This window comes from Vicugna pacos, chromosome 9 (assembly GCF_048564905.1).
Source record: "Vicugna pacos chromosome 9, VicPac4, whole genome shotgun sequence".
Classification (NCBI taxonomy): Eukaryota; Metazoa; Chordata; class Mammalia; order Artiodactyla; family Camelidae; genus Vicugna; species Vicugna pacos.
Genome location: NC_132995.1, coordinates 14,778,393 through 14,803,998, shown reverse-complemented (window position 1 = coordinate 14,803,998; position 25,606 = coordinate 14,778,393). Strand labels below are relative to the sequence as shown.

Sequence of the window (25,606 nt, the reverse complement as noted above, 5' to 3'; positions counted from 1 at the left end):
GAAAACAGCTTTCTGCTCTTTGCATCTGCTAAAGTCCCTGGCTGGGACTGGCTGGGGCCCAGAGGGATGCAGAAAGGAATACACTGAGAGATAAGGAGATGTAGAGGTTTTTGGTGGGGAGCTCCCTGGGGAACGAGGCCTTCAGCATCCTGTAGTTCCACCCTACTCTAACCACAGTCACATACAAACACGACTTTCTCAGGGGCAAGCCTCACTTCTGGAAATGTCCCGAAATGCTCAGCCTCCTAGCACTGACATTTGAAAGGAATCTAAAACGGCCCACAAGCCATTGCAGAGATTTGAAATGACTTAGGCTCCCACGTGCACATGGGGCACACTGGGCCTCCGGGCCTCCGTGCGCACGTGCAGGGACGCTGGCTCTGGAGGGGCAGTTGAGGGACAGTTGAGGGTCAGTTCTGTTGCTAGGCTACGAGGGTTCCGGACGAAACATTCCAAGCCTCTGAGCTTCGCAGCCAAGGTGTGGCAGCGAGATCTCTGTGGCTTTTCTGTGGCGCTAGTGCTGAGATTGGGACGTGGCAAGGGGTCAAGCGGGAAGGGGGTGGTGTTGGAAGGGGAAAGGCCGGATCATGAAGAAGGTGATTAAGTTCATGAGCTGTGTGGGCGTCAGGAATCCGGAGAGTCCTGAGCCTTTGAACATCATCGATAAGAGAGAGCTGCCAAAGCTCCACAGAGCTGCATATGTAGGCTATGATGAACCATTGCGGAAGTTGCTGTCACGTAAGAAAAATGCCGTAGACAGCAGAGACAAGGACGGCAGGTAACAGTGGCGGGACGGGGGGGGGGGCGGACCTGGGAGGAGATGCCAACTATGGTTGTAAGACAGGAATTTTAAATGGCCTTCCCACGTCAGAGATGTTGAAGTGTGAGAAAATGAACATGTTAGAATCACTGAAGTACAGGGCTGTCTCTCATCCTTGCAGCAGCAAAGTAGATATACTATCATTTTACTTAATTGAAATGTTGTCTTTGTGAAACAGTAACGGTAACAATTATATTACCTAACACTGATTGAGCTGTTATGTTGTGCAAGGAACTGCCAGACACTCTGCATAGCTTTTCATTTAAGCTTCACAGCTGCGTCCTGTGACATAACTACTACTTCATGCCCGTCTTGTTGATGAGGACACTGAGGCACAGACAGGCTAAGTGAGAGCTACTAAGGCACCGTGTTAAAGTAGAAGTCAGACCCAAGTTGAGCTCAATCTCAACGGCATGCCCTTTCTATTCAAACAGGTTGTTCTTCCATTAAAGTGGTGAGTAATAAGAGCTAATAAATATTGTTCTTTCCCCATAGAAAGAACTAAGATAAGAAGACTCAATGTTAGTTTTAAAGGGGTAGGAATAGCATACTGTTGAATGTTTACAATTACACGAATAATTGTATCTTTGAACTAGTATGCTCTGATTTCCTAAGAAGTCCTCTCATGTTTGCAGGACTCCGCTACACTTAGCCTGCATCAGCGGCTGTCCAGGAGTGGTGGTTCTCCTTATCCAGTTCCATTGTGATCTGAATGCTCGTGACAAGGAAAGGACGACAGCTCTCATCAGGGTACGTAGCTGCCAACCGTGTCCACGTGAGATGGATTCGATTTAATTCCTTAGGATAAAAATTAACTTATCTCTTTTAAACATAACAAACTGATGGAACTTGGGGAATGTTAACTTGGAATGCCTGGCACTTACAGTCTGTCTCTTGGCATGATACCAACAGGCTGTACAATTCCTGAACAGGAGATGTGCCGGTATCCTGCTGGAACACGGTGCTAACCCAAACCTTGAGGACGGCAGTCAAAACACTGCTCTCCATTATGCCATCTTGGAAGAGAGTGTGTCGATTGCAACACAGCTGCTCCGCCATAATGCAAATATCGAGGCGGTAAACAAGGTATAGCTCAACTAACTTTATTTACAAGATATTTGAAATAGAGGGTCTTTTCTCGCTACAAGTGTTTTACTTATAGTAATATGTATACTGAATGCAATACATCAGGCCCTGTTATCATGGAAACAACTCCAAAGCCAAGGCCAGGGGCTAGAGGTAGTGCCCACAGAAAGGGCAGAGCTCTGTCTCCCGGCCACACTTCTACCCCAGAAGGAACAACTTCTCCTTAGGAAGTGCCTGGGAGTGGGTGGTAAGCTCAGCGCCTACAGAAGATGAAGGCTTGCAGGGAGTGAAGTGATGGCAAGGCCTGGCTGCCTGTAGGGGCAGAGGTGCTACTGGGGATGGGTGGGAGGAGGAAGGAACACAGTACCCAGAAGGGGGAGCTGGGTGACTGCACCTGGGCAGGGGAGGCAGCAAGCCACAGGCCCTGAGCACCCCAGGATCCCAGGTTCTAGAATGTGGGCAAGTGAGGTCAGGTCATGTTTGACAGCCAGCAGGGGCATTCACTTGTGCTGGTGGCCACATGGCCCTCCATATATACCTTGGGGTCTTCCATGCTTCTATATTTCATATTCTTTTCCATTATAGTTTACTACAGGATCTTGAGTATAGTTCCCTGTAGTATATACAGTAGGACCTTGTTCTTCAACTATTTTATATATAGTAGTTTGTATCTGCTAGTCCAAAACTTCTAATTTATTCCTCCTCCACCCCCTTGCCCCTTTGGTAGCCATCAGTTTGTTTTCTATGTCTGTGAGTCAATTTCTGTTTTGTAAATAAGTTCATTTGTATCATATTTTAGAGTCCACATATCAAGTGATACCCTATGGGATTTGCCTTCCACTTTCTGACTGACCTCACTCAGTATGAGACTCTCTAGGTCCTTCCATGTTACTGCAAATGGCATTATTTCATTCTTTTTTATGGATGAGTCATATTCAATTATATATAAGTACACCATGCAAGATGGCAGTTTTAAAGATCAAAACCCATGACATTAGTAACAAATTGGAATTGTTTTAATAATTTAGTTTTGGCCAGCTTATGAACTAATTATCCATTGATTAACAATCTGGCAGAATCGGATACAGGTAGATTGTAGTTTTAGTAGGCATTGGAAAAATTCTTGAAGGGGGTAATATAAGCCTTTTTTAATGTACTTATTTTACAATATCTTATTTTTTTAATTGAGATATTGTCGATGTACTATATTATATGTTACAGGTATACAGTTTAGTGATTCACAAATTTTTAAAGGTTATGCTCTACTTATAGTTATTATAAACTATTGGGTCTACTCCCCATGATGTACAATACATCCTTGTAGCTCATTTTATGCCTGATTGTTTATACCTCTTAATCCTTAATCCTAATTATACATTTGATTAACAACCAGGGAGAATTTGACACAGATAGATTGTAGTTTTAGTAGGCATTGGGAAAATTCTTACAGTGGGCATTATGAGTCTTAATCACAATTTTTATTACATGTTGGGCCCAGTGTTTTTGTGTGTAAGACATATGATACTAAAGAAAGGCAAGGTTTTACATACAAATACTTGATTTATACCGAACTGTTTGGAAACACAGCAAACGTAAAAACACAAGTGGGTATAGACTAAACATGGCCCAGGATATGTTCAGTTTGTCCCCACACATTGAGTCAACATTGATAATTTAGGAGACTCATGCAGGAATCTGCATCTCAGGTCTTCTCCTGAAGAATCAAATCTGGTCCCCCTTGAGCCCAGGCTCCCAGCAGACTGCCCTGCCGGGGTGGCCCCTTCTCAGTGGGACATGTGTTCACTGGTTTGCTGTCCTCACCTGGGACCTGCACTTACTCAGGTCACCTACATTGCTTCTGTAAGCATTTGAATTTACAATTCCTGTTGTATAATATATTTTGATAAATATTTCAAGATTTTAAAGACACTCTATATTAATTTATAGTCTATTTCATATTTTATAATAATCCCTTAAGAGTGGGATGGAATTTTTCAAATTAGAATTTATAAGTTGGTTTAAGGAAACCTTTTTCTTTACATTCAAATAATCATATTCCCATTGGAATGCCTGCAAGCTTTATGAGATTAGTCATAGCTGTAATTGGATAGGTTATGCATGTTGCAGACAGTATGGTATCTTTCTCCTCAACGTGGCTCCTTAAAAATGTTTGAGTCAGTAGCTAAATGGTACTCTCTGGAGCCGTGTTTAGCGTGTCAGAAGTAGTCGTTGAGCAGTAAGGTAACTACAGAATGCCTGATAGACACTGCGATAGAAGCAAAGGTTCTTGGAACCAGCAAATGCCTTAAGTGAGTTTCAGAGAATGACTTCACAGGGAAACTTTCGAAGAGGTCAAGGAGGAGCCTGTTAAAGGGAAGGAGCACAGAGGGGCAAAGAGGAAGGGGCTGCTTGTGATTTACTTTATAGTTCATGCTTAAGTGCAGAGACTTAAGTTTTTAAATTCAGTTTTGAAATTTATATGTACTTTTGTACATTATCAACTGTTTTTCTCTTTTACAGAGTAATTTGACACCATTTTTACTCGCTGTCAAGGAGAACAAAAAGGAAATGGTCAAATTTTTGATAGAGAACGGGGCAAATGTACATGCAGTCGACAACGTGCAAAGGTACAGTAGTTTGTTCTCTCACTCTCTGATTTTTCAAACCTTAATGTTGTTCTAGGGTAATAACAGCCAATCCGAAAGATTAACTTCATAAGAAGAGGATTAACTTAGAATCAACACATCATCAGTTAGGTGGAAGAACAATTATTGTGCCTGGGTGTCACAAAGAACAGTATGCAGCAGGATTCATCTTCCTTTGTAATAGTGACTGATGTCATTTGCAACCTGATTTTCTTGGTCTTGTGATCGTACAACAGTCCAGGGATTTCATTTTAGTTTTATTAGTATGGACTTTAATTTTAATTTACCTTATGAGACAGTGTTGAATTTCTTCATTCTTTTATACTTTTTTTAACCTCTTCTTGGTATATATTTTTGTCCTAAAACATGCATATTAAAGAAAGAGGATTTTGTTTCACCTTTTGGATGACTCTGCTTTCAATTACTTTCTTTGAAGGCCACTGATGTGATTAGGTTCTCACTAAGTGAGTATCACTCAGTGAATAACTATTACCAGATACTGTGGACTCATCAGTTTTTATCCTTTTTCATTTCTAGTACACTTTAATGTTTTTATTTTTAATTGATAATGGTAGAAGGAAGAAAAATAGCTCTAATTATTGAATAAACATTCCCTTTAAAGGAGACAAGTCATTGGTGGGTGATAAAGAGGAAAGAGCTGGGCTTTAGAGTCAGACGGGGTTGAATTCCCAGCTCTCCTGCTGGTCAGGGGTGTTACCTGGGGGACGTGACTTAGCAACAAATGTGTATCCTGACACGTAAAGGAGGGTCATAGTACATCCTTCAAGGGTGGCCGTGCCTAAGAAAGACCATACGTAGACTATTCAGGTCAGTGCCGGGCACACGCTTCTCAGCGTGGTTAACTGCAGCCGTGACTATTTTTACTGCCATTTTTATTCATATTACTGTTTTCAGCCTGCAAACAGCTTCTCCTCACCTGACCTCTAGCTGATTTTAAAGTATTAAATTTCAGACTAGGGAAGAAATGGGGAATCCTTTGTTTAAATCTTTCCCTACTTCAGACAAGTGACCTCAGTATCTATCCTTTCCTGTCCATCAGAGGACTTTAAATTAGCACCTTCTGCTGTGTGCTACCCACGTAGGACAGGAGGCTTCTTTTTGTCCCTCCATTTTGGCCGTGGAGGTTATTTGCAAAGATGAGCACTTGAGCATGTAAATGGTCAGTTCTCCAGGGGTGGGCAGGATATTAACTTGGTAAAATAAATCAAGTTAACTGTTTAAGTTAAGCTAACTAAGTTCCTAAGGGTGAAGTTACCTCTTTTGTATTTTAGATCAGCGCTCATACTTGCTGTATTTCATGACTCACCGGACATAGTCAAGTTACTTCTTCAGAAAAGTGTTAGTCCCTATTCTCAAGATTCACGTGGATGGTCTGCTGAGCAATATGCTTATTCTAATGGGTTTGAACAGTAAGTGTTTACATTAAAATGCCAAGTATCTCTTAACTGAGGTAGGAAGTGACCTAACTGTAACTTGTTATGTGACAGGTGATAGTTCCTAGTTGGGAGCAGGCACTTTGGGAATGGCAGTGAGACCCTCCACATCATGAGCTGGAAACCAGCAAAAGGCCAGACTAGTGAGATGGAGCAGTGGGCACAGGGTTCTTTATCTCAGGCTTTGTAAGACCTTTATCCTTAGGGATCCTATTGTTCTCCATTTCATTCCAGTGTAACCCCTGTGCATGGGGGTACAAACAATATCACATATCTGATTTTTCTAATTATTTGGGTCTTGAAATGTTTAGTTGAGCAGAAAATCCTGTATTTTCCTTTGGGGACTTTATTCTATAATCTTCATTTTGAATTTTCCAAGAGCCTCAGGGATTCCCTGAGATCGCAGTGACAGTCCTCTCCCACAAGGCATTAAGGCAGGGTGAGGGCGCTCTAATCATTCTCTTGTTTCCCTTGATTCTGTTGCTGCAGTGTTGGTACTAAAACTGGTTTTAACAGGATCTTCTTGGCAGCTGAGTCTGGGGTCTGGACGTTGCTCTCTAAAGACCCTTAATAAAATTTTAAAAGAAGAAAAGGAAAAAGAAACTGGTCCTGCAGTCGGGTCATGACTGACCTCTGCTCCCGGGATGCCTGTGCTGATCCAGTTTCCGTGGTCTCCGTGGTGATCGACACGTAAACTTCAGCGTGACGGCTTGTTTAGTTCTCATACATAAGCTTGTATGAGGTCATATGTTTATGAATAAATTTAGCTACAAATTATATAGTAGCTGAGGTGCCCTGAATTATAAACCACGAAGAACAGCTAATCACCATAATTTGTAACATTGTCCTGAAAACTGCCACATTTAAATATTACACTTGTGAAAAATACACACATTGGGTTTTATTTGGGATTCTCAAATAGTTCCAGCATTAAAGTTCAAAAACAAATTATTCCATTCTTCCACACTTTCTCTGAGCATCTGGGGGATACATTATCTCATTCAATCTTCATAATACTGTTATGAGTATTAATAACTAACTGCCTAAGAAGACAGTAAGATCCCATTTCTATAAAGGAAGTCTTTGAGCTGAAGAGAAGCAACTTTCGCAGGGACAATTAACAGTTGGTTATAGAGCTGGGGCTTCTGAGTTCGAGACACTTTCCATATGTCTGGCTCACTCTAGATAACTTACTGAGCTGTACTGCCCTCAGTTCCTGACTACTTCACTTTACTTTTTTTTTCTTCTTTAATTATACATGCTAAATTTAAGTGTTTGTAGATTGTACAAATTTGAAGTATATGGGACAATTGAAGTTTTGATATCTCTGATATTATCTGAAATAATCTAAGAATTTTATATATTTGGTAATTATTTTTCATATTAACATTCAAGTAGTAATATTTATTTATCACATTATTTTATATATAGCATTTACCAGCTGATTGTCGACTACAGAGAAGGAAAGATACCAAAAACCCCCTCTCAAAACAGTGATCTGGGACAGAGTTCTGGTAATAAGTTACTCTTGTTGGTCCTACCATAGATAAGGAAGAAAGATTGAGGAACTTTTAATAATGAAAGAGCAGTGAATAATGCCAGTGTGTAAATTTCATGTATGTTTTAATTTTTTAAGTAAGTTTTTCTTAATGGTCTAGTATTCAGAATTATTTAAGAAGTTAAGTGTAGGTAATTTAAAATCTGAGACAATACTGTCTGAAAAGAAATTCATTTATTTAATCATAGCCCCTGAAATCCCATATTATATCTTTGTGTAAATAAGAAAAATGTTTTTTAACTTTGTTGTACATTTTCCCTAACATTGTAACAAAGTGGCCTTGTTATAGAACTGGATCTTTAGTTTTTATAGCGAATGGATTACATTGGGTAAATGAATGCTAGTTATTGCATAGTGATTAATCTCACTAAAAAAGTTACTGTCTTTAAAACGGAACTCGGCAGTGCCTTCCTGGTGCTATAAACAAATGGCCAACATTTAGAACTGCACAACTGGACCAGTGTGCAGCATACTAATAAGAGATTGTTTTTTAAAGATACCGAGTGATAGCGCAGAAGTCAGAAAAGCAGAGCCTTGTTGAGAATCACTGATTACTTTCTGCATCCTTACGCCAACAAGGTCCCACTCGGTTACCAGTTTCATTCCTCATAAGTGCAGACAGAATGCGATATGTTGACTTCAAGAGAGTGAGATGTTTTCTTCTTTTTGGGGGGGATACTTGTCTTGAGACTATAGTTTTGTTAGGACAAGATTCTTTGTTGCCATTAGTTAAAGGGTTGTCATAATACTCAAATAGCACAACTCAGGACTCGACAAATTGCAATAAAAGCACAGAAGGGCTTCACATAAGGAAATAAAAAACAAAAAACAAAAAACGACTGTGTTGCCTAGATGTGACCCCTAGCGTGCTGTTCAGTCTGAACTGTTTGAGGGCGCCTTAAACTTGGTAGACCTCGATCAAGCAGAGAACTTCTGTTGTAGGAAATACAGAGATGGAATAGACAGAGTTTTGGTCTTCAAGGTGCCCATAACACAATAGAGTTTCCCTGGTTAGTGTCTGTATTTTTTTTAAAACAGAATTGTCAAATAAACATTCTTATCTGTGAATTCACCCACTTGACAGATGACTGTCAAGTGTGTTTTAGGTACTAAGCACCACTCTGACGTTACAGAATGCAAACAGGTCAAAAGCGCAGTTCCTGGCCTCCAGGAGCTCGTTACTGTCATCACCATTTTTATGATTGACTTTATTTTATTGTGTGCTTATTGTGTCCCAGAGCCCATTAGGACTTTGTAACTGTCTTTATGTATTTTTTTATTATTTAATATGTGCCAGATACTTTAAGTCCATGGTGAGGAAGGGAGTGTTTTAAAAATGGGTAGGATGTCAGGTAAGCATGCAGAGCGAGTAGAAGTTTGCCAGGGAAGGAGGCAGAAGGACAGTGTTTGGTGGGCAGAACATCTTTCAAGATTACATTTGGCAGAAAGGACAGCAGTGCAAACGCTAAGATGTGCTGGTGAACTTTGCAGGATCTATGAGTTTCCTTTTGTTGGTGCAAAAAGGATGCTGTAGGAATGGTTTGGAACGAGGTGACTACCTAGCTCAGGCACGCTTCTGAAAGCCTTTCTAGTACTATGGGAAGGAGGAGGTCTGCTGTAGACCTTAGGAAATTTGTCAGAATGCTTTCAGCTGCAAATAATCATAGGAGACCTAAGTAACAGTGGCTACAGCAACAGGAACCAGGGTTGTTTAGAAGGTTCGCTGATGTCATCAGGATCCCAGATGCTGTCCCTCCTTCAGCAGTGAGGCTGCTGGTGTTTGATGTCGCCTTTCCTGGTCTGCTGATTGGCAGCAGCTCCAAGCTTCATGTTCTCACATGACAGTATCCGCAGGCGAGGAGGGCTGCTTCTTTCTGCATATTTTCTGTTAACTAGGAAGAAAACAGAGACGCTTCCGGTAGACTTCCCCTAGTATCTCACTGGCTGGGTTACATCACATGCTCATTCCTAAACACCACTGGGGAAGGAGATGTATTTACTCTGATGACCGCAGAATAACCATTTCTCTTTTTGCAGCTGAGAAGTTACCTTCTTCACATACTGGGGCAGAAAATACCCAAGAAAATTTGCAGTTGTCCAGCAAGGACAACGAAGAAGACATGGTTGTCGAGCTGGGAGCCAGCAATGGCAGCAGCACGGATTCACTGAAGAGTTTTGAGACGAGTAAGGAGATGTGATTTGAATCTTAGGGTTTCCTGGTTATGACACAAAGCAGGGATGCACAAGCTTTTTCTATAAAGGGCCAGAGAGTCAATATTTTAGGCCATGTAGTGTCAGTCACATCTCCTCATGTCTGACATTGCAGTGTGAAAACAGCCCTAGACCATATGTGAGTGAATAGGGATGACTGTGCCCAGATAACACGAGGCTGACAAAGCCGAATGGCAGGGTGGGTTTGTTCCATGGGTATCGTCCAGAAACACCGCGCTGTGTGCGCTTGACATTGTCAGTTTCTGATACTGATTCTACAAGTGATTATCATTTTTTTGTGAGTCTCATAAACTTCGGTTGGGATTTTGGTCCTTGTAAGCAGCAGTTTACTTTAAGATACAAAATTTTGATAAATAACTTTTTTTTCATAAATGTAAAGGAGGGGAAGTAGTTTTTATGCATTAATTACCCACCAGGAGTATACTCAATATTCACCCGAGTGTGTAGTCTCCAGTTGTGGTCTCAAAGGAATGCTTTTTAAGAAAATATTGGTCTTATACTTTTAATATTCTGTATTTTTCTATTGCTGATACAAAATCTATTTTACTTTTCTCTTTAACAGAAATTTTAAAGGTTAAGTTTCCACCGAGATTTGACGATCTCTCTATAAGCAGGTAGGATTTTGTGGATTTTTAAAAATTATATCTTGACTAAGGGAACACAGAGAAAAGAAACAAGGTTTGTTGAGTGTCCTACTCTGGGTTAGACACTGTGTTGTGTGCTTCACATTTGTTACCTCATACAGTCACCGCAACAGCTTTGCCGAGTAGCTGTGCTGTTGTAGCTGACTTCTAGTCAGTTAGGCAACTGTAGTTCAAGGAGGTTGACTAGTTGACCCATGATTCCAAGGTTAAGAAGTAGTTGACCTGTGACTTGACCATCAGGCAGTCTGGCTCCCAAATCTGCTTTCTTATCCCTCACCATAGACTTTTGTTTTTTTTAAAGAAATGAACTCACTCATTTTTGATTTCTATTTTTGCTCCAAAGTGTTTCATCCATACCTTGTATTGATGATTCATGGCATTCAGCAGATGATGACGCAGATCTTGCTCCCAAGGTAAAGTGCTCTCTTGTGAAATTAATTTTTCTGCTCTGAATTTAGTTTTGTGTAGTATTTACTCTTCAAATTTGGCAGTGGTCTGCCTATCATTGTTCTATGTTTGTGTTGGAAAGTTGGTCAGAGTAAACCATTTTATAAAAATACGGCAGGTTGATTTTTTTTTCTTTTCTTACTTTGGTAAATACTGAAGATGAGGCTGAAGCAAAATGGACCAGAAAGTATATAGTGACAGGAAAACTGTGCTGTGAAAAGGTTTCCCACGATAGAGGAAGTGTGAAGCTTGGCCAAGGATAGGGGTTCTTTGACTTTTAAACCACACGGATGGCACTTGTATAATACTCGTGCCTCAGGGGCATCTTCAGTGCACCCAGCTGCTTACTGTGATAATCACGGGCTCTTCCTGGGGGCTTTCAGTTTCAAAACTACGTAGCCTGTGTCTTTCCCCCCCCACCTTGGACACTTTTTATTTTGGTAGCATAGAGTTTTTAGGAAAGAGGTTTTGTTTTGTTTTGTTTTTTAACCTTATTTCTATCCTTGGTTCTGCATTAAGACTAAAATAATAGTTGAAATTATAGAAATTTAGAAATTAAAATTCTGTTTCTCAAAACCCACATTGGAAAGAGTTTCCTCTGTGTTTTCTAAAGTATCCCATTAAGAGTTTATTCAAAACTCTTCATCTAATTGAAGAATACATGTTTTCCCTAAAATAACAAGTGGCTCTCAAAGTAGACTCTTAATAACAACCATATGATGAAACCTACTTCAGAATTCTTTTGTATTATAGTTTTAAAAAGCATGTCCAGTCCTCGTGTCCCATTCTAAAATTTCAAATTTCAGACATTTTGTAGTATAGTTATTTACATATTCATTTTATAGCCCCTGCATCAGTATACACCGCTAGAGACTAGGAAACGTAACTGTGCATTTCCTGGAGCACCTAGAATAAGGTCTTAAATGTAAGAAGCATTTTAGTATTTTTTGAATGTGGATGCATGAGGAGACATGGACTTCTGTATCATGTTGCAGATAATATAACATGTACACTGTATCATAATGAAATCTATTTGATGGTACAGGTAATATAATATGCATACTATGTCATAATGAAATCAATTTGAATTCCAAAAATATGACTTAAATTTCTATTCCCTTTGTTTAGGTTGTAAAAGTTCACTTGTTATGAGAGGAAATATGTCATAAATACCAAGGAAATAGATAAGAAGTATATGATAAATAGGAAAAGGTTATACAGCCTGTTTTTCAGTATCCACCAATTGTGAGCTTAGAATTTGAGATGAAAAGTTTTTAACGTTCTTTTTAGCCCCTTCTCATGTTCCATTAAATATATCTTTTCAAGCTATATATTCTCCTTAGAATCCTGATTAACAGTTCTCTCTCTGGAAAGTTGATGTGTTAGGAACTTTTTAAAATCTATTTCTCTCTCTCTAATAATAGTTTAACAGCATTCAGGTAGTGAGAGTTGACCATGCTCAACTGAATGCCTAATAGTGACAAATTTAACTCTTTATTATAGTAGTATTTACAAACAAACAGTTGTAGAGTAATACAAGTCAATATTACTGGGGATATACTATGAACAAAGTCCTTTGCTTTATATATATGTTTTATATATCATATATTTTGTTATTTTTAAAAACTTTGCTGAAGAGCAATATATATACTTGCATATATAATTTATATATTTTTATATAATAAAAAGGTAAAACAGAGGCTTTCATTGATAGTATGTACCTAACAATACTGATACATCACTGATCTATTATATATATAAATGCTGAAATATATATATTTCTCCACATACCTTGTTATAATTACATTTTCCTTTTTTCTTGCCTTAAGTTTGTACTTGACTAGTCATGTCTCATGTTTTCTTTTCTTCCTCCTCCCCCACTTTTTTTCTAATGATTTGCCCCAAACCTAATATTTCTTTGCAGAAAACACTTCTTCAGTGACTGTTCTTTCAGTCCGTCTCACTCCGCCTCTGTGAATGCATTTAGTTAGAGCTTTCTGTTTACTATGTGTGTGGCTCTCACTCGTGAGTCATTGCCCTTCAGAATTGCTTTTGTTTTTAATTCCTCTTTCTTAGAAGTAGCTGAATTTAAACAATCATTTGTCTTTAGCTTTTTGGCAAATGGAATAGAAGTAGCTTATACTGTTTGCTGTTCTAACTCATCCAAATAAGATACTGCTAAAAAGGAAACTCTCATATTTCCCCCATGAGAGATCATTCACACATATATAAATCATGCAAGCACATTTCAAAATGGAACAATTACTTTTAATTTCTTAATGTTAGTTTATTCAATAGGGCTCTAAACTGTCAGGGATAATTTTTTGTTCAAGATCATTTTGGTCAAGAAAGTCATCTACTGGATCCCACAGTGTCTGCATAGTAATCAATGAGGGGTAAGGAAAGTAACGTTTTGGGACTCCTGAGATCATCTCTCATAATCCTCACCCCATGAGAAGAGGTAGGTTGGTAAAGGTCGGAACCAGGATTTGAATCCATATCTGAATGACTCCAAAGCCAGGGCTCTTTGTGTTAGATCATCTAGGAATGGGGAATGTTATAATTATTTTCTTCAATTTCATATTTGTTGTTCTTAAAGCTGTTATTTTCTTCTCTAGAAAGCCTGGCATCCAAGGTTCGCAAAGCCAATTCAGGCCTGGCAAGAACCCACGATAAACAGTGAGTTATTAGAAGAGTGTCCTTCTTGTGTTTTCACTGACCAGAAATTATATATAATTTCATCTACCATACCTTCTTTTCACTACAGCAGAGGCAAAAGATGATGTTTTGAAACCAGGAACTAGCACCTCCTTGGAGGACAATAATTCTGATAATAAAAATGAAGATGTGGTTCCAACCTTTCCCCAACCATCAACCGAAGTTCCAGGCTTTTCTCATCCTGCCTTCCCAGCACCAGAACCTCTCACATCTGCAGCAGTCCTTGGTGTTACAGAGGTAAGCTGTTTTCTTTTTTACTTTTTCTTCCTGTGCTTTTTCACATACCGTCCCCCTGATTCTCATGGGGATGAAAAGGATCCTACACAGAAATGGAAGTCCTCAAGATCACAATAGAAAACAGTGTGATAACAAGAGAGGCACATGTGCAGGACTGAGATTTGTAAAGGTTGGTGGCAAGAAACAGTTCTCGAGTGTGCCATTAAGAAAGGAAAGAATCAGAAAGCAACTGAAAAGAAAGCTGGATGAATATGAAGATGGGCAGGAGTACAAAGGGGAAGGATTCATTTAATAAGGATGAGATTAATGTAAAGATAAATGAGTGTCAAAATGAGAGAGATTATTATACAAGCACAGCAGAAATAGTGGGGTTAAGCGAGAGCGGGAGCTCTATAGTACAAATTATGATGGGAATAATCTCAAATTCAAATTATGAGAAGGAAAAGTCAGGTCATGGAAAATGCTCAGACTCTTCTGAGGGACATACAGCTGATTTTATGGACAATGGAAAGAAAATTTGATCCTCACCTTCTTTCTTTTTGGCTATACTTGTCTGTGTTGATTCATTTTCATGTGTCTCTACCTCTCCTAGAATATAGAGCAGATTCTGTCTTGTATATATATTGCCAGCTTCTCCCAGGATAATGCCTATGATCTCATGGATACAGTAAATATATGTTGTCTTCCTGACTGATTGATTGAATGACCAAGTGTAGGAATGTGATGTTTTCTGAAGTTGGGTGTTTGTTACATTTTGTTTTGTTTTATAGGAAGAAGCAGCAAAGCCAAAAATTGGGGGAAAAGAGAATGGCGCTCAGACTATTAACAGTGTTCTCAAGGAGCAAGCAGATCACAAAAAATTGGTTTCTATTGATGGAGCACACAAAAATGACAAAGGTGGGTAGTTAGTGTACATCTGTGGATTTTCTTCTCTGCTTAAAAGCTAGTATGGTTGGAGGAGGGAGGGTATAGCTCAGTGGTAGAGTGCATGCTTAGCTTGCACGAGGTCCTGGGTTCAATTCCTAGTACCTCCATTAAAAAAAAAATTAAGTAAAAATCTAAAGTGTGTAGATCCAAAGATGATAATCATTAGTTTTTAAATGTTTTTCTTTTGCCACCTTACTTCATAAATATCCCAACTATGACCAAGTTTTCTTCCAGAAAATGCTTCAACCCTCTGAAATTCTTTTCTACCACTTTATTTTATTGACATAGTCATGAATGGAGATAGACTTATATATGTATTTAAACTTCCCAGTGGTACATGTTCTCATTAATGTATCTGTGACTGCATTTTATAGGTGCAACCTCAGCATTAGGATTAGGAGAAAAGGCAGTTGTAGAACCATCCACGGATTCTGAGGTACTGTCTTCTATTATTATTATTTTCAAGTATAAGCATTGCGTGATGTTAAAACATAAAGGGAGGGATGTTTTGACTTCACTTTCTCACCTTTGCATTTGCCCAGCAAAATTTTTCCCTCATATTTTTAACCTAAACTTAGTAAAATCATTCCACGCTACATGTCATAGCACTGCAGAGTGCACTTCTGTTAATTTTCCAGACTCACCTAATGAAACGGGTGTATGTAGTGCAAAAACCAAGGCTTTGAAGTCACAGGGAACCGGTTTGGACTCTGAAGTTATATTTTCTAAAAACGAATGAATTTTTCTTAGTCAGCCTCTGACCAGATGTTTTTTTCTTTGTTATAAATGGAGGTGTAAAACTCTTAGTGAGATTCAGAGAGAAACAAGTTGCATTAAAAGAAAGTGTTTTTGTTTGTTTGTTTAACCACTTTGACCTCGAAAAGACAGTGTCTGCGACTTGAAAGCATTATTATGTTTGGATTGTCAGGTAGATCTGCAACGAACATTTCAGGAGAAGCAAAAGCATGGGGAATAGTAATAAATACGTGGGGTAATAAATACAGTTTGGTTTAGTGATGTTTTACTGAGGACAGCCCATTTTGGGCAGGGAAAGTAGCGTGCACTGAGTACCTCTATGGCGACTGGACTTGAAGGAAGCTTCGTGCAGGGTAGTGATGACCTATTCCAAGGTGATAGCCGTGGAAAGAGGTCAGAAGAGCCTGAGCCCTTGGATCTCGGCAGCTCCTGCCTAGTGGCACAGCACTGTACTTGAAGTCAGCAGACGTGGTAGCATCCTGGTTCTGACCCTCTGTGGGATCTTGGAAAAACTTGTCTGACTTGTTTGAATGTCAGTGACCTCGTTCAAAAACATGGTACTGACACCTACCCCTCAGGTTATGTGTCATGAACAAAAATGTGGTAACAAATGTGAAAACACATTGTCAGCTGTAAAGGGTGCTATAGAAATGTAAGACAGAATGATGACAGTGGCCACTAGTGACCTACTAAAATGTTGAGGACACTTTTTTAAGATCTGAAGGATGATAAAATGGGAAAGTTAGAGCGGGCACGGGATTTCTCATTTGGGGTATGTTGAGTGTCGGTAGGCTGTTATCGGACATCTCCGATAGGTATATAGTGCTTTGGTACTTGATGCCCTCTGGGGATTTTAGATGTTTTGACCTTAAGTAAATTCCTGTTCCTGAACACCTGCTATGCATCAGGCAGCTAGACATTGGATGTAGCAGCTGACGGGTTAGGCTGCAGTGGCAGGAACAGAAAAAAAACTAAACAGGAACCATTTTTCAGGGACAGTAAGTCCTTCATACGAGGAACGTGGAGAGAGTTAGGTTAGACAACAGTGGGGGACTTTGTAGTTAGGACGGGGGTGGAGTAAGGGTGGAATTTAGGTAGTCAGACAAGAGCTGAGTGTGACCAAAGCTGCCAGGGGATGGACAGGAAGGAGCCAGTCACACGAAGGTCCAAGGGATGGATGTTCTGGACAGAGAGAACAGCGGGTCCCATCTGCTCATCACCGCACTCCAGCATCTTGGAGTGGCCAGGAAGCAGCAAGTGGGTAACCATCCTTAGAATTACCTTTTATTATTGCTGTGTGTAGAAAAGAAAATGTGCATCATAAGGGCCTGGCACATGCAGATGGTCAATTAACAGTGTTCTTATTCCTCCCATATTAAAGTAAAGCTTACGGTACTTTTCTGAAGAGCTGCATAACTACATTTAAAATTTTTCTGCCGTTAATTTAAACATAAATGTTTTTCTTTCTACTTTGCTACCTTATTCAACTATTTTTCCTATCAATAAAGGTTTTATCAAAAAATAGTTAGATTCTGCTAAGCCTTTGTTTACTGAAGTGTAGCAGTTTCCACAGTGTTCTGTTAATACTCAACATGACAGAGTCCAAGTCTTCTTTTCATGCCAAGTATGTTATTTTAATACTAAAGACAGTATCTGCCCTAAGAAACATTTTAAATTTATACCACATATACTTATTAAAGAATATATTTAAATAAGTGTATTTTAAATTTTATTTTTTATTGAAGTGTAGTCAGTTTATAATGTTAGTTTCAAGTGTACAGCAAAGCAATTCAGTTATACATATAAAAGTGTGTATTTTTTAAAAAAGTTCTCTTCTTTTGTTGAGGAATGCAAAATGGAATTAGGTGTTTTGAAGTTAATTCTTTGTTGAAATCTGCACATGTCAGTATTTTGTCTGTGAAAATGTTTGCTCTGGCTTTCCATGCTCAGTCCACAGAGTCAAAAGCCAACTGAAGATAAAAGATAGACTTGATCTAGAGAGTGTATATGAAATTTTCTATTTAAATGTTTGGATTCCTAGGATATGTTTATCTTGTTTTTAAATCTTATTGCTTTTAGGGTAGGAAATTAAAAAATAATAATAATAAGGTAGGAAACACAAATATTTTCTTAGAAAGGGATTAGGGAATTTTTATGCAATTCATTATTAATATTAATTTTAACAGAGTACCTCCAAGATTCAACTACCGAACTATGTTGATCAGTTATCTGGAGCTGCAGGTCAAGGAGAAAAAAATACATTAAATGGACAAATAGAAAGTAAGCACTGTATTTTATAAAAAAAGTCACTTGACAGAATGTTGATTTAAAACATGAATTCGGATATATTCTCTAAGCCAAAGAAAATCACCTGTTGAACATATAGTGAGAAAAAAGAGGAGAAAAGGAGGTAAATTTTATATCCTATCAGCTGTCAGCAACGATTAATCTAGAATGCTGTTTGGGGAGCTCAGTTGTTAGTTTTCCTTCAAGATGCTGTGTGATCTGAGGACAGCCAGGAAGTCAGGAGGAGGGAAGGAGGGAGTGAAGAATGAGAGAGGCAGGGAGGAGGGGAGTAAATGAAGGAAAAGGAGGGGGTCCCTGGCAGGAGGTGGTAATGTAGAACAGTTCTTTAGAAGAAGGAAGAGAAGAGTGTTTGAAATGAGATGGGTATGAAGTGAGCTTCTTCCTGCACCAAAGCTTGTCCGGGAAGCACAGCAGAATGTTCCACCCCCCGCCCCCCTGATCATTAGGAAGGCGGTGAGGACTGCGGTACCTGATCACGCAGAGCTGGGTGTACCTGCCGTGGATGAGCATAGGCATGTGTGGCCAGCTGTAAATGTGTGGACCTTCGTGTCATGCAGCGTGTTGCTGCCATACAGGATGGTGTCTCATAGGCCAACAGAAGAGTGGGAAAGAGGAAGAGAGCAGGGTGCGTTCCGGGGAGGTCAGGGGAGCTGGAGCCTGGTAAAGAGTCCGTTGGAAAGTCTGCAACTTCTGATGCAGCTTTTGGGGAAGTGTTACAGTGAGGCGCGTGAGGCTGGATTTCAGAAGGATCAATTAAGTCCAAGTGCTGTAGAAGCAGACTCGGTATAGACCAGAGTTTCTCAAATTTTACTCACTCACCTGAGGACCCAGTGAAAACTGCACACTCTGAGCAGTGGGTCTGCGTTTCTAACAAGCTCAGGTGATGCCCTTGTTGCCGGTCTTCAGACCACGCTTAGAAGGTAGACTTGTGTTTAGAGGAAACAAAAGAAATTAATAAGGTTCATTTCATAAATGTTAAAGTTGTTATTTTCAGTGAATACTACACAGGTTTTGAAATATAAAAGACTTTAAAAATCTAATAATTCTGTGGCAATTAAATTTTATTTTTGATCATCAGATTTCAATATTGAAAACTCAGTATCCATTCTTTCTTGCATGAGTGGATCAAGAATCTTCGATGGCTAGAGGATCCAAGAAATGTAGGCATACCAATAGCCCATGTGGGGATGGAAAAAAATGAATATTTTTATGAACGATTATTCTACAAGTGTGTATCCAAGCTGATCAATTCATCACACTCTCTGATGATAAGTGAATTGCACATTCAAATGAACTGCCACCACAACAGTGGACTTCCTAAATTATAGGGCAAATTGAAGAGCATGATAAATACTTGTAGTCTAATGGTGTCAGTCACATTAAAGCTGTGCTGTTGTATTTTACCATCAGCTTTCACATTTGTCTTCTTGGAGCCATGATTTGTTCTTCTGATTAAAGATCGCTTTTCTCCTCCTCAGGCAGCATGTTCACATTGGTATACGTGCACGTTTCTATTTTATACAGTCATTTGAAACATAATCGTACTTTTGAAACCTTAACTGCATGTTTTGTTAAACCTATATTCCTGTTGTTCATTCAGTATCTATAATGGATTCATATTTCTGTCTTGTTGCTTTCCTAACTGCCCCTCAAATACAAAACACCGAAAGCTAATGTATTCATTTCCAAAGCAAGCATGAGGATTGCGCTCAGTACTAACTCTGCATGAATGGAGAGTTGGCTTTCGTATTTACATGTAATTGATTATGTGTCCCTTTTGGCTTTTAGAGTCTACTGATATGCACCCTCACTTGAAGGTAACAACTTTTATACTTTTATCTTGAATTTTTTTTTTAATGAGGGTACTGGGAATTTAGCCTAGGAACTCATGTACTCCTAAGCAGGCACTCTTCCACTGAGCTAGACCCTCCCCCACTTGAATTATTGCTACAGATTGTATCTAATGTACATTATTAATCGGTTTGTTTCAAAAACCATTCAGCCTGCAGTTGGAGTGAAAGATTCTGTTCCTAATAAATCAGGAGGAATGAAGAATTTACAAACATTCAAATCAGGTAAATTTTGCAATACAAATTTAACTCTGAAATGAAGTACAGTCTTCTTATTCCTAATTCCTTTCTTTTTTTTCAAATTTAATTGAAAGATGACATAAAGAAGGCAGATGTTATTATTGGCATCCACGATTGATAAAATACATAAGCATAAGAAAAAGATTTTTTAAATGTCAGCTTTGACTTAAATGTTTCTATTGCTGTTGGAAGACACTGAAGTGTTCAGTTTGGAATCCCTCTATTTCTTAGGGATTCCGAGAGATTGATTATTAGGTTCTAAGGTTTTTCCAGTTTTAAAATGCTTAAATGAATTCTGACCTTTCCATAGGGTAAAGCTTCACTTGCTAACATGTCAGTCATATTTCACTTTCATTATTTTAGTGCTGTCACATTGATGATATTTATTTATTTCTGTATTTATTTATTAATGGAGGTCCTAGGGATTGAACCCAGGATCTTGTGCATGCTAAGCATGTGATCTACCAATGAGATATTTCCCTACCCCAAAGATCTTAAGCCAACTGGCTGTTTTGATTAGCAGTGTGTGTGTGTGGGGGAGGGGGTGGTGTCTTTGATTATTAAAAAAGATGGAAGTAATTAGTCCTACCTTAATATTAGGTAGACATGATTTTTTAAAACACTAACCCTGAAAGTTTTGGGGTTTAGGATTCTTTTTATACGATTAAAAATTATTGAGAATTCCAAAGAAATTTTAAGTGGTTTGTATCTATTGATGTTTAGTATATTAGAAAATAAAACTGAAAGATGTAAAATACAAGCACACACAAACATTCCAGTAGCCATTAGAGCTGTGATGTTATCACATGTCATGTATCTGGAAACCTCCACTGCACACTTAACGGAGAATGAGAATGAAAATAGCATTCAGTATTATTGTGAAAATAGTTTTGACCTCGTGGACTCCCTAGATGGAGGGAACTTGGGGCTTCAGGGCTTCTCAGATGACACTTGAGAACTGCGGTTTTAAACAGGGTTCATGGATGTGAAATGATAAAGGGGCCCTTGCAATGAAATGGGCTTTAAAGTTCACTTCTACATTTCTTATCTTTTTTTTTCTTTAACTTGTCTTAAGAAGTTTAAATCTGACAACTTAATTCTTTTAAAAAAAGGAAAACATTTTTGTTACATATTTCCTGTCTGGTGGCACCCTGCACTCTTTGGATATAGTTTGTACCTAGACTTATCCTATTTTTATATGGAAAAAATTAGTCACTCAAGGCTATCCTTTCTTAAATAAATTTACGATGTTTATCCAAGCCTTAAAGAAAGAATTCTGAAGATATTGGTACATTGAGGAAAGACTGTCTCATTGTAATTAAAGTAGTACCATTCAGTAAGTTTTCTTAAACCCATGTCTCTAGGACACAATACTGCCATGCATATTTAAACGTCCAGTAAATGGCTGGTTAGACATACATTTTGTTAATGAAAAAATTCATATGTTGAAGACTCATATTTATTCATAAAGCTCTTATGGAATATAGACTGTTTAATAGAGGGTGTGCGTGAATCCAAATAAGTAATGCTAGAGAATTAAAAGTAGAAAAAAGAGAGACAGTGGCTCCCTATGTGAACAGCAGTGACATGCAAAGTACAACCAGCTGGGAAGGAGCAGTGTGTTTGGGGGAGAGGAGGATGTGGGGCTGCGGACGGACGTGGGGCTGCTGCTCTGGAAAGAGAATTTGTATGAGTTAGTCAAGTTTGTATTGTTATTCACATTCTAATAAGTGGAAACTTTGTTTTCAGATCCTTCAGACTGGGATTGTACTAGTTTGAGACCCAATAATGCGGCTGGTCAAAGAGCTGAGCATTTGAAAGTGGATAAATGTCCATTGGTATCACAATCAGTGACCACAAACCAGTCAGCACCCACAAAACTGAGGCAGATGGCCCTAGTAGATAAAGAGCAGATGAATATTGGAGCCGTGTCTCTGTCAGAAAATGCAGCGCTCCGTGGCCTGCGCGAATCACAGCTGCCAGAGAACAGAAGCAGCAAAGAAGGTAATAAAGCAGCACAGAGAGCTCGCCATAGTCCACCTGTGCGTGGCTTCGCCATACTCTGACTTTGCAGAAATCATTTTGTGGCAGGATCTCCTTTGTGTTTACTCCTTTTACGCAACCTACAACCAGACAATGCCTTTTGGCATGACATGTACATTCATCCTCTGACCAAAGCAGCATATTAAATCGCAAAGAGGGTTAGGAGAAAGTAAGTTCATTCAGACTAGTATTCAGCACACTCCTGAGAGCGGGTAGGAGACGGATGTCTAGAGCTTTGTGACTGGTTGGGAAACCTAGGTGGCCATCCAAAGATTCCCTTCTCAAAGTATGGTTTCTTAGCTTCATTTTTATCTAGCTCTGAATTTATAAATAGTAGTTACAGCTATATTCAGTGTAACTGAAAAAGCACCTCTGCAAATAAATATCAAAATATTTCTAGTATATTCTATGACTTTCTGTATTTTAGAAGTGGCTTTCCCAGCGGTAGTGGCAGTCATTGAAAATTTGCTACACAGAACCTCCTTCTTAACTGTCCACATAGTGCATCAGCTTGGTTTATTATTTTTGATGGGCTGACAGGTCAAAAAGGATATTGGTTTTTAAGGAGTGCTTTATCACTTAAGAATAATATATGAAATATCAATTCTAGTTCTTCTGGATTCCCAGTCTGTTGGTTAACCACATCTAGTATGTGTTCTACTTTATATATCAATTAATTTAGTACCTTAATCAGTGATATGATCAGAGCTGTAGAAATAAATCGTACAATATTTTTCTACTCCTATAGTTTTATCTTCTTTTCTTTCTTTATGTGTAGAATTAATGACATATTTACAAAAGATTCTCAATTATCTTCTATAGTAGTGACTACAAGGTATAAACTCAAAGTTTTTTTAAATGAAACAAGTGACTTGTTTGGTCTTGTTTCTTCATGAGCTTGGAAGATCCAGAAAGCAGGACTTAAGACACCTACATGAGCTCCCTCATCACGGGAAGATGTGAAACAGAAAAGCTACAACAGAAATAGAAGCAACTGAAAATAGTTCATGCAGATCATGTCTCTTCTCCGTTGATACCTTTTATGTAGTAATAAGTATAGTCTAGTTCTCCAGGGACCCAGTAGTCATGCATTTATTTATTTAATAAAGATTCTGTGCTGGGCCCTGATACTCTTAAATCCTAAATATTTCTGGAAACATTCCCTCAGTTCAAGCCTGCATCTTTTTTTTTTTTTTTTTGCATTATCAATGCCTTCAAATTTGTCTCCCTCCATTTATTTTTATGCTCTTTAAATTCATCCCTCCTGCAGCAGGTAGAGTGATTTATCTCAAATGCACACATGACCATGAAACACTCTTTAAAGCATATTAATGTCCAGGCATCTTACAGGGACAGGCAAGGCTTTTGTGCTCTTACTTCTGCCTGGCTCTCCATCTCTAGCTCCCCCTGTTTGTCCTTTGCTCTGGTGTTCTGAGCTGCTGGTGATGCCCTCCTCACCTGCCCTGTATTTCACACAAATATTGACCCTCTCATGTGAGTCTCTCCCTTCCTTCCCAGCCTTGTGTGCTCTCTTCCTTTCCTGCGCCGCGTTCCTGGGAAGCTGGCTGACCTCACTGTTGAAGTCTCAGCTCAGGCACTCTCTCTAGAAAAGCCATCCCTGACACCTGTTATCCAGATTCTTCTTTAAACTCCAGTGTCTACTGCTAAAGCAGGATCTCAATAAGTAATTATTGAGTAAAATAAATAAAGACTGTTTATATAAAGGTACTTTTAAGAGATTGCCCTCTATAGCATAGGAGCAAAGAGGATAGACATGTAAAGAAATAGTTTACAGCTCAGCTGATGAAGATACACTAGAAAAATCTGGGAAGTACCAAGGTAGCTCCAAGGAACGAGATCCCTGTGTCTCTATAGAAAGATAGCTGTAATCAATGAGAACTTCAGAAAGCAGGCTGAGTCTTAAAAGAGGAAAAGGAATTTGTCAGAACAATAGAGGGAAACATCAGATTAAGGAAAGATAAAAGCATAAAAAGTAACAGTAATTTTGGGAGCCATGAGTAGCATTGCTCTTGAAGCTTGGTATGTTGTTAAAAAGGTAGTTAGGAGGTAGAGAATAGAGTCTACTGTGACTTTGTATGTTTCTATTGTATTTTTACAGTTTGTACTGTTTCTCTTTGTTTTGTTCATGTCTGGTGGATGAATTTGTGAATGAATCTTTGAAATGTTTGTGTGCCTTTAATCTGGTAACATCTAGTATTTCCCAAATACTTTGTTCAAGTTTTAGATAATTTGAGGTATTTCTTAAAGAAGTAAATGTTCAGCTAAAGATTTAGCTTAATTTAAACTGTCAATTGATGAAATATTCTTTATCTATTTTTATAAAGAGGATGCCTTTTATCTAACTGTTCTAAGTAGTTAATTTTAATTCAGCATATTCATTTTTCAGCAGACCTAGACTTAGAAATGACATCTAAGGAAGAGCAAGAAGGACTTGATGGAAGTGAAAACAAGCAGTCACAGGTATGTAAAAATGTAAATTTAAAGTTCTGGTTTAATATTGTTTTCTGTGCTTTAATAACACAGTTCAAAAGAAATTGCCTTTCAAACTAGAATTTTAGAGTTAATAAAGAATTATTTAATATTTAGTTGTTAATAGCATTTTATCTAGTTACAAAACTTAAAGTATTGTTAGGGTCTATAATAATTTATAGTTAAACTTTATCCTTGGAATTGAGGCAAAAAACCTTCCTGAATATTGTTTACTTCTTCCATTTTTATAACTTCCTCACATGATAAAGAAGGTGATATCAAATATTAAATCATGTGATTAAGTAGTTGAAATTGTAAACAATATAGCAGTGATAACCACTGAGTTAGTTTCATGTAAGGAACAGTCATTCCCAGTGGTCCAAAATTTGCAGTTTCAAATTGCAAGTCATTGATGCCAAGATGAAAGATTTCTTCTGTCTTGCGATCTCTATGTACTTGATTTCAGAATCTACAATCAGGGAGAGAATAGGGGTCATAGAGTCAACACAACTGCCTATTAAGAGAATCAAGCCTTCCAGGATTGGACCTTTGCTGTTAGGGAACAGACAAAACCTTTCTAATTTATTTCATTTCAGGGTAGGAAATCAGTAAATATTATTAAAAATTCTTATATTCATTCTCACTAGTGAATATTAGAGTATAATACAGCTGGATGGATGCAGAGATTACACACTGAGATAGATCACTATCATAGTATAGAGTTTGCTTTAAAATTTAGGAATTTATTCCTCTTTCTGATTGATGTTAGTTGATTTTGGCACCTAATAATTTACAGTTTGCCTATTCTTCAGTTGTTTGTCCTTTTAAAAACATCTTTACATGCACTGGAGGGGCTCACTATTTAAGGTATGTGAAGTGAACTATTTTTTAGTGAGGAAGCCTTTGTAATGTTAAAAACCTAATCTCTAATTCTTGGAAGATTTAACATGTATGAATTCTTTAGTTCAAACAAACAATGACAAAGTTAGGTTTCTGATTTCCTATTTTTCTCCTATTTCAAGGCTAAAGCAAGTTATTTTCACTTGTTAGTTTGTGAGTAGCCAAACATAGATTAAGAAGTTGGTTAAATTTTAATTATTTTCTAATTTTTCTTTATCCGTACTTGACTACTTAAGGATAAATGTGTTTTAC

At 38.3% G+C, this 25,606-nt stretch overlaps 1 protein-coding gene across 1 annotated transcript in view; it reads left to right on the top strand.

Annotated features, from left to right (window-relative positions):
• The first annotated feature begins 587 nt into the window (after window positions 1-587).
• Window positions 588-25,606, top strand: part of LOC107035306 (ankyrin repeat domain-containing protein 26-like) — a 51,689-nt gene continuing 26,670 nt past the window's right edge. Inside the window, exons 1-18 of the mRNA XM_072966413.1 lie at window positions 588-778; window positions 1,456-1,570; window positions 1,733-1,906; window positions 4,427-4,533; window positions 5,844-5,981; window positions 7,437-7,519; window positions 9,601-9,747; window positions 10,358-10,409; window positions 10,783-10,852; window positions 13,505-13,565; window positions 13,654-13,841; window positions 14,612-14,738; window positions 15,143-15,204; window positions 17,711-17,804; window positions 19,620-19,648; window positions 19,834-19,906; window positions 21,671-21,925; window positions 24,372-24,445. Coding sequence (XP_072822514.1) covers window positions 588-778; window positions 1,456-1,570; window positions 1,733-1,906; window positions 4,427-4,533; window positions 5,844-5,981; window positions 7,437-7,519; window positions 9,601-9,747; window positions 10,358-10,409; window positions 10,783-10,852; window positions 13,505-13,565; window positions 13,654-13,841; window positions 14,612-14,738; window positions 15,143-15,204; window positions 17,711-17,804; window positions 19,620-19,648; window positions 19,834-19,906; window positions 21,671-21,925; window positions 24,372-24,445 — 2,040 coding nt within the window. The remainder of the gene's footprint in view (window positions 779-1,455; window positions 1,571-1,732; window positions 1,907-4,426; window positions 4,534-5,843; window positions 5,982-7,436; window positions 7,520-9,600; window positions 9,748-10,357; window positions 10,410-10,782; window positions 10,853-13,504; window positions 13,566-13,653; window positions 13,842-14,611; window positions 14,739-15,142; window positions 15,205-17,710; window positions 17,805-19,619; window positions 19,649-19,833; window positions 19,907-21,670; window positions 21,926-24,371; window positions 24,446-25,606) is intronic.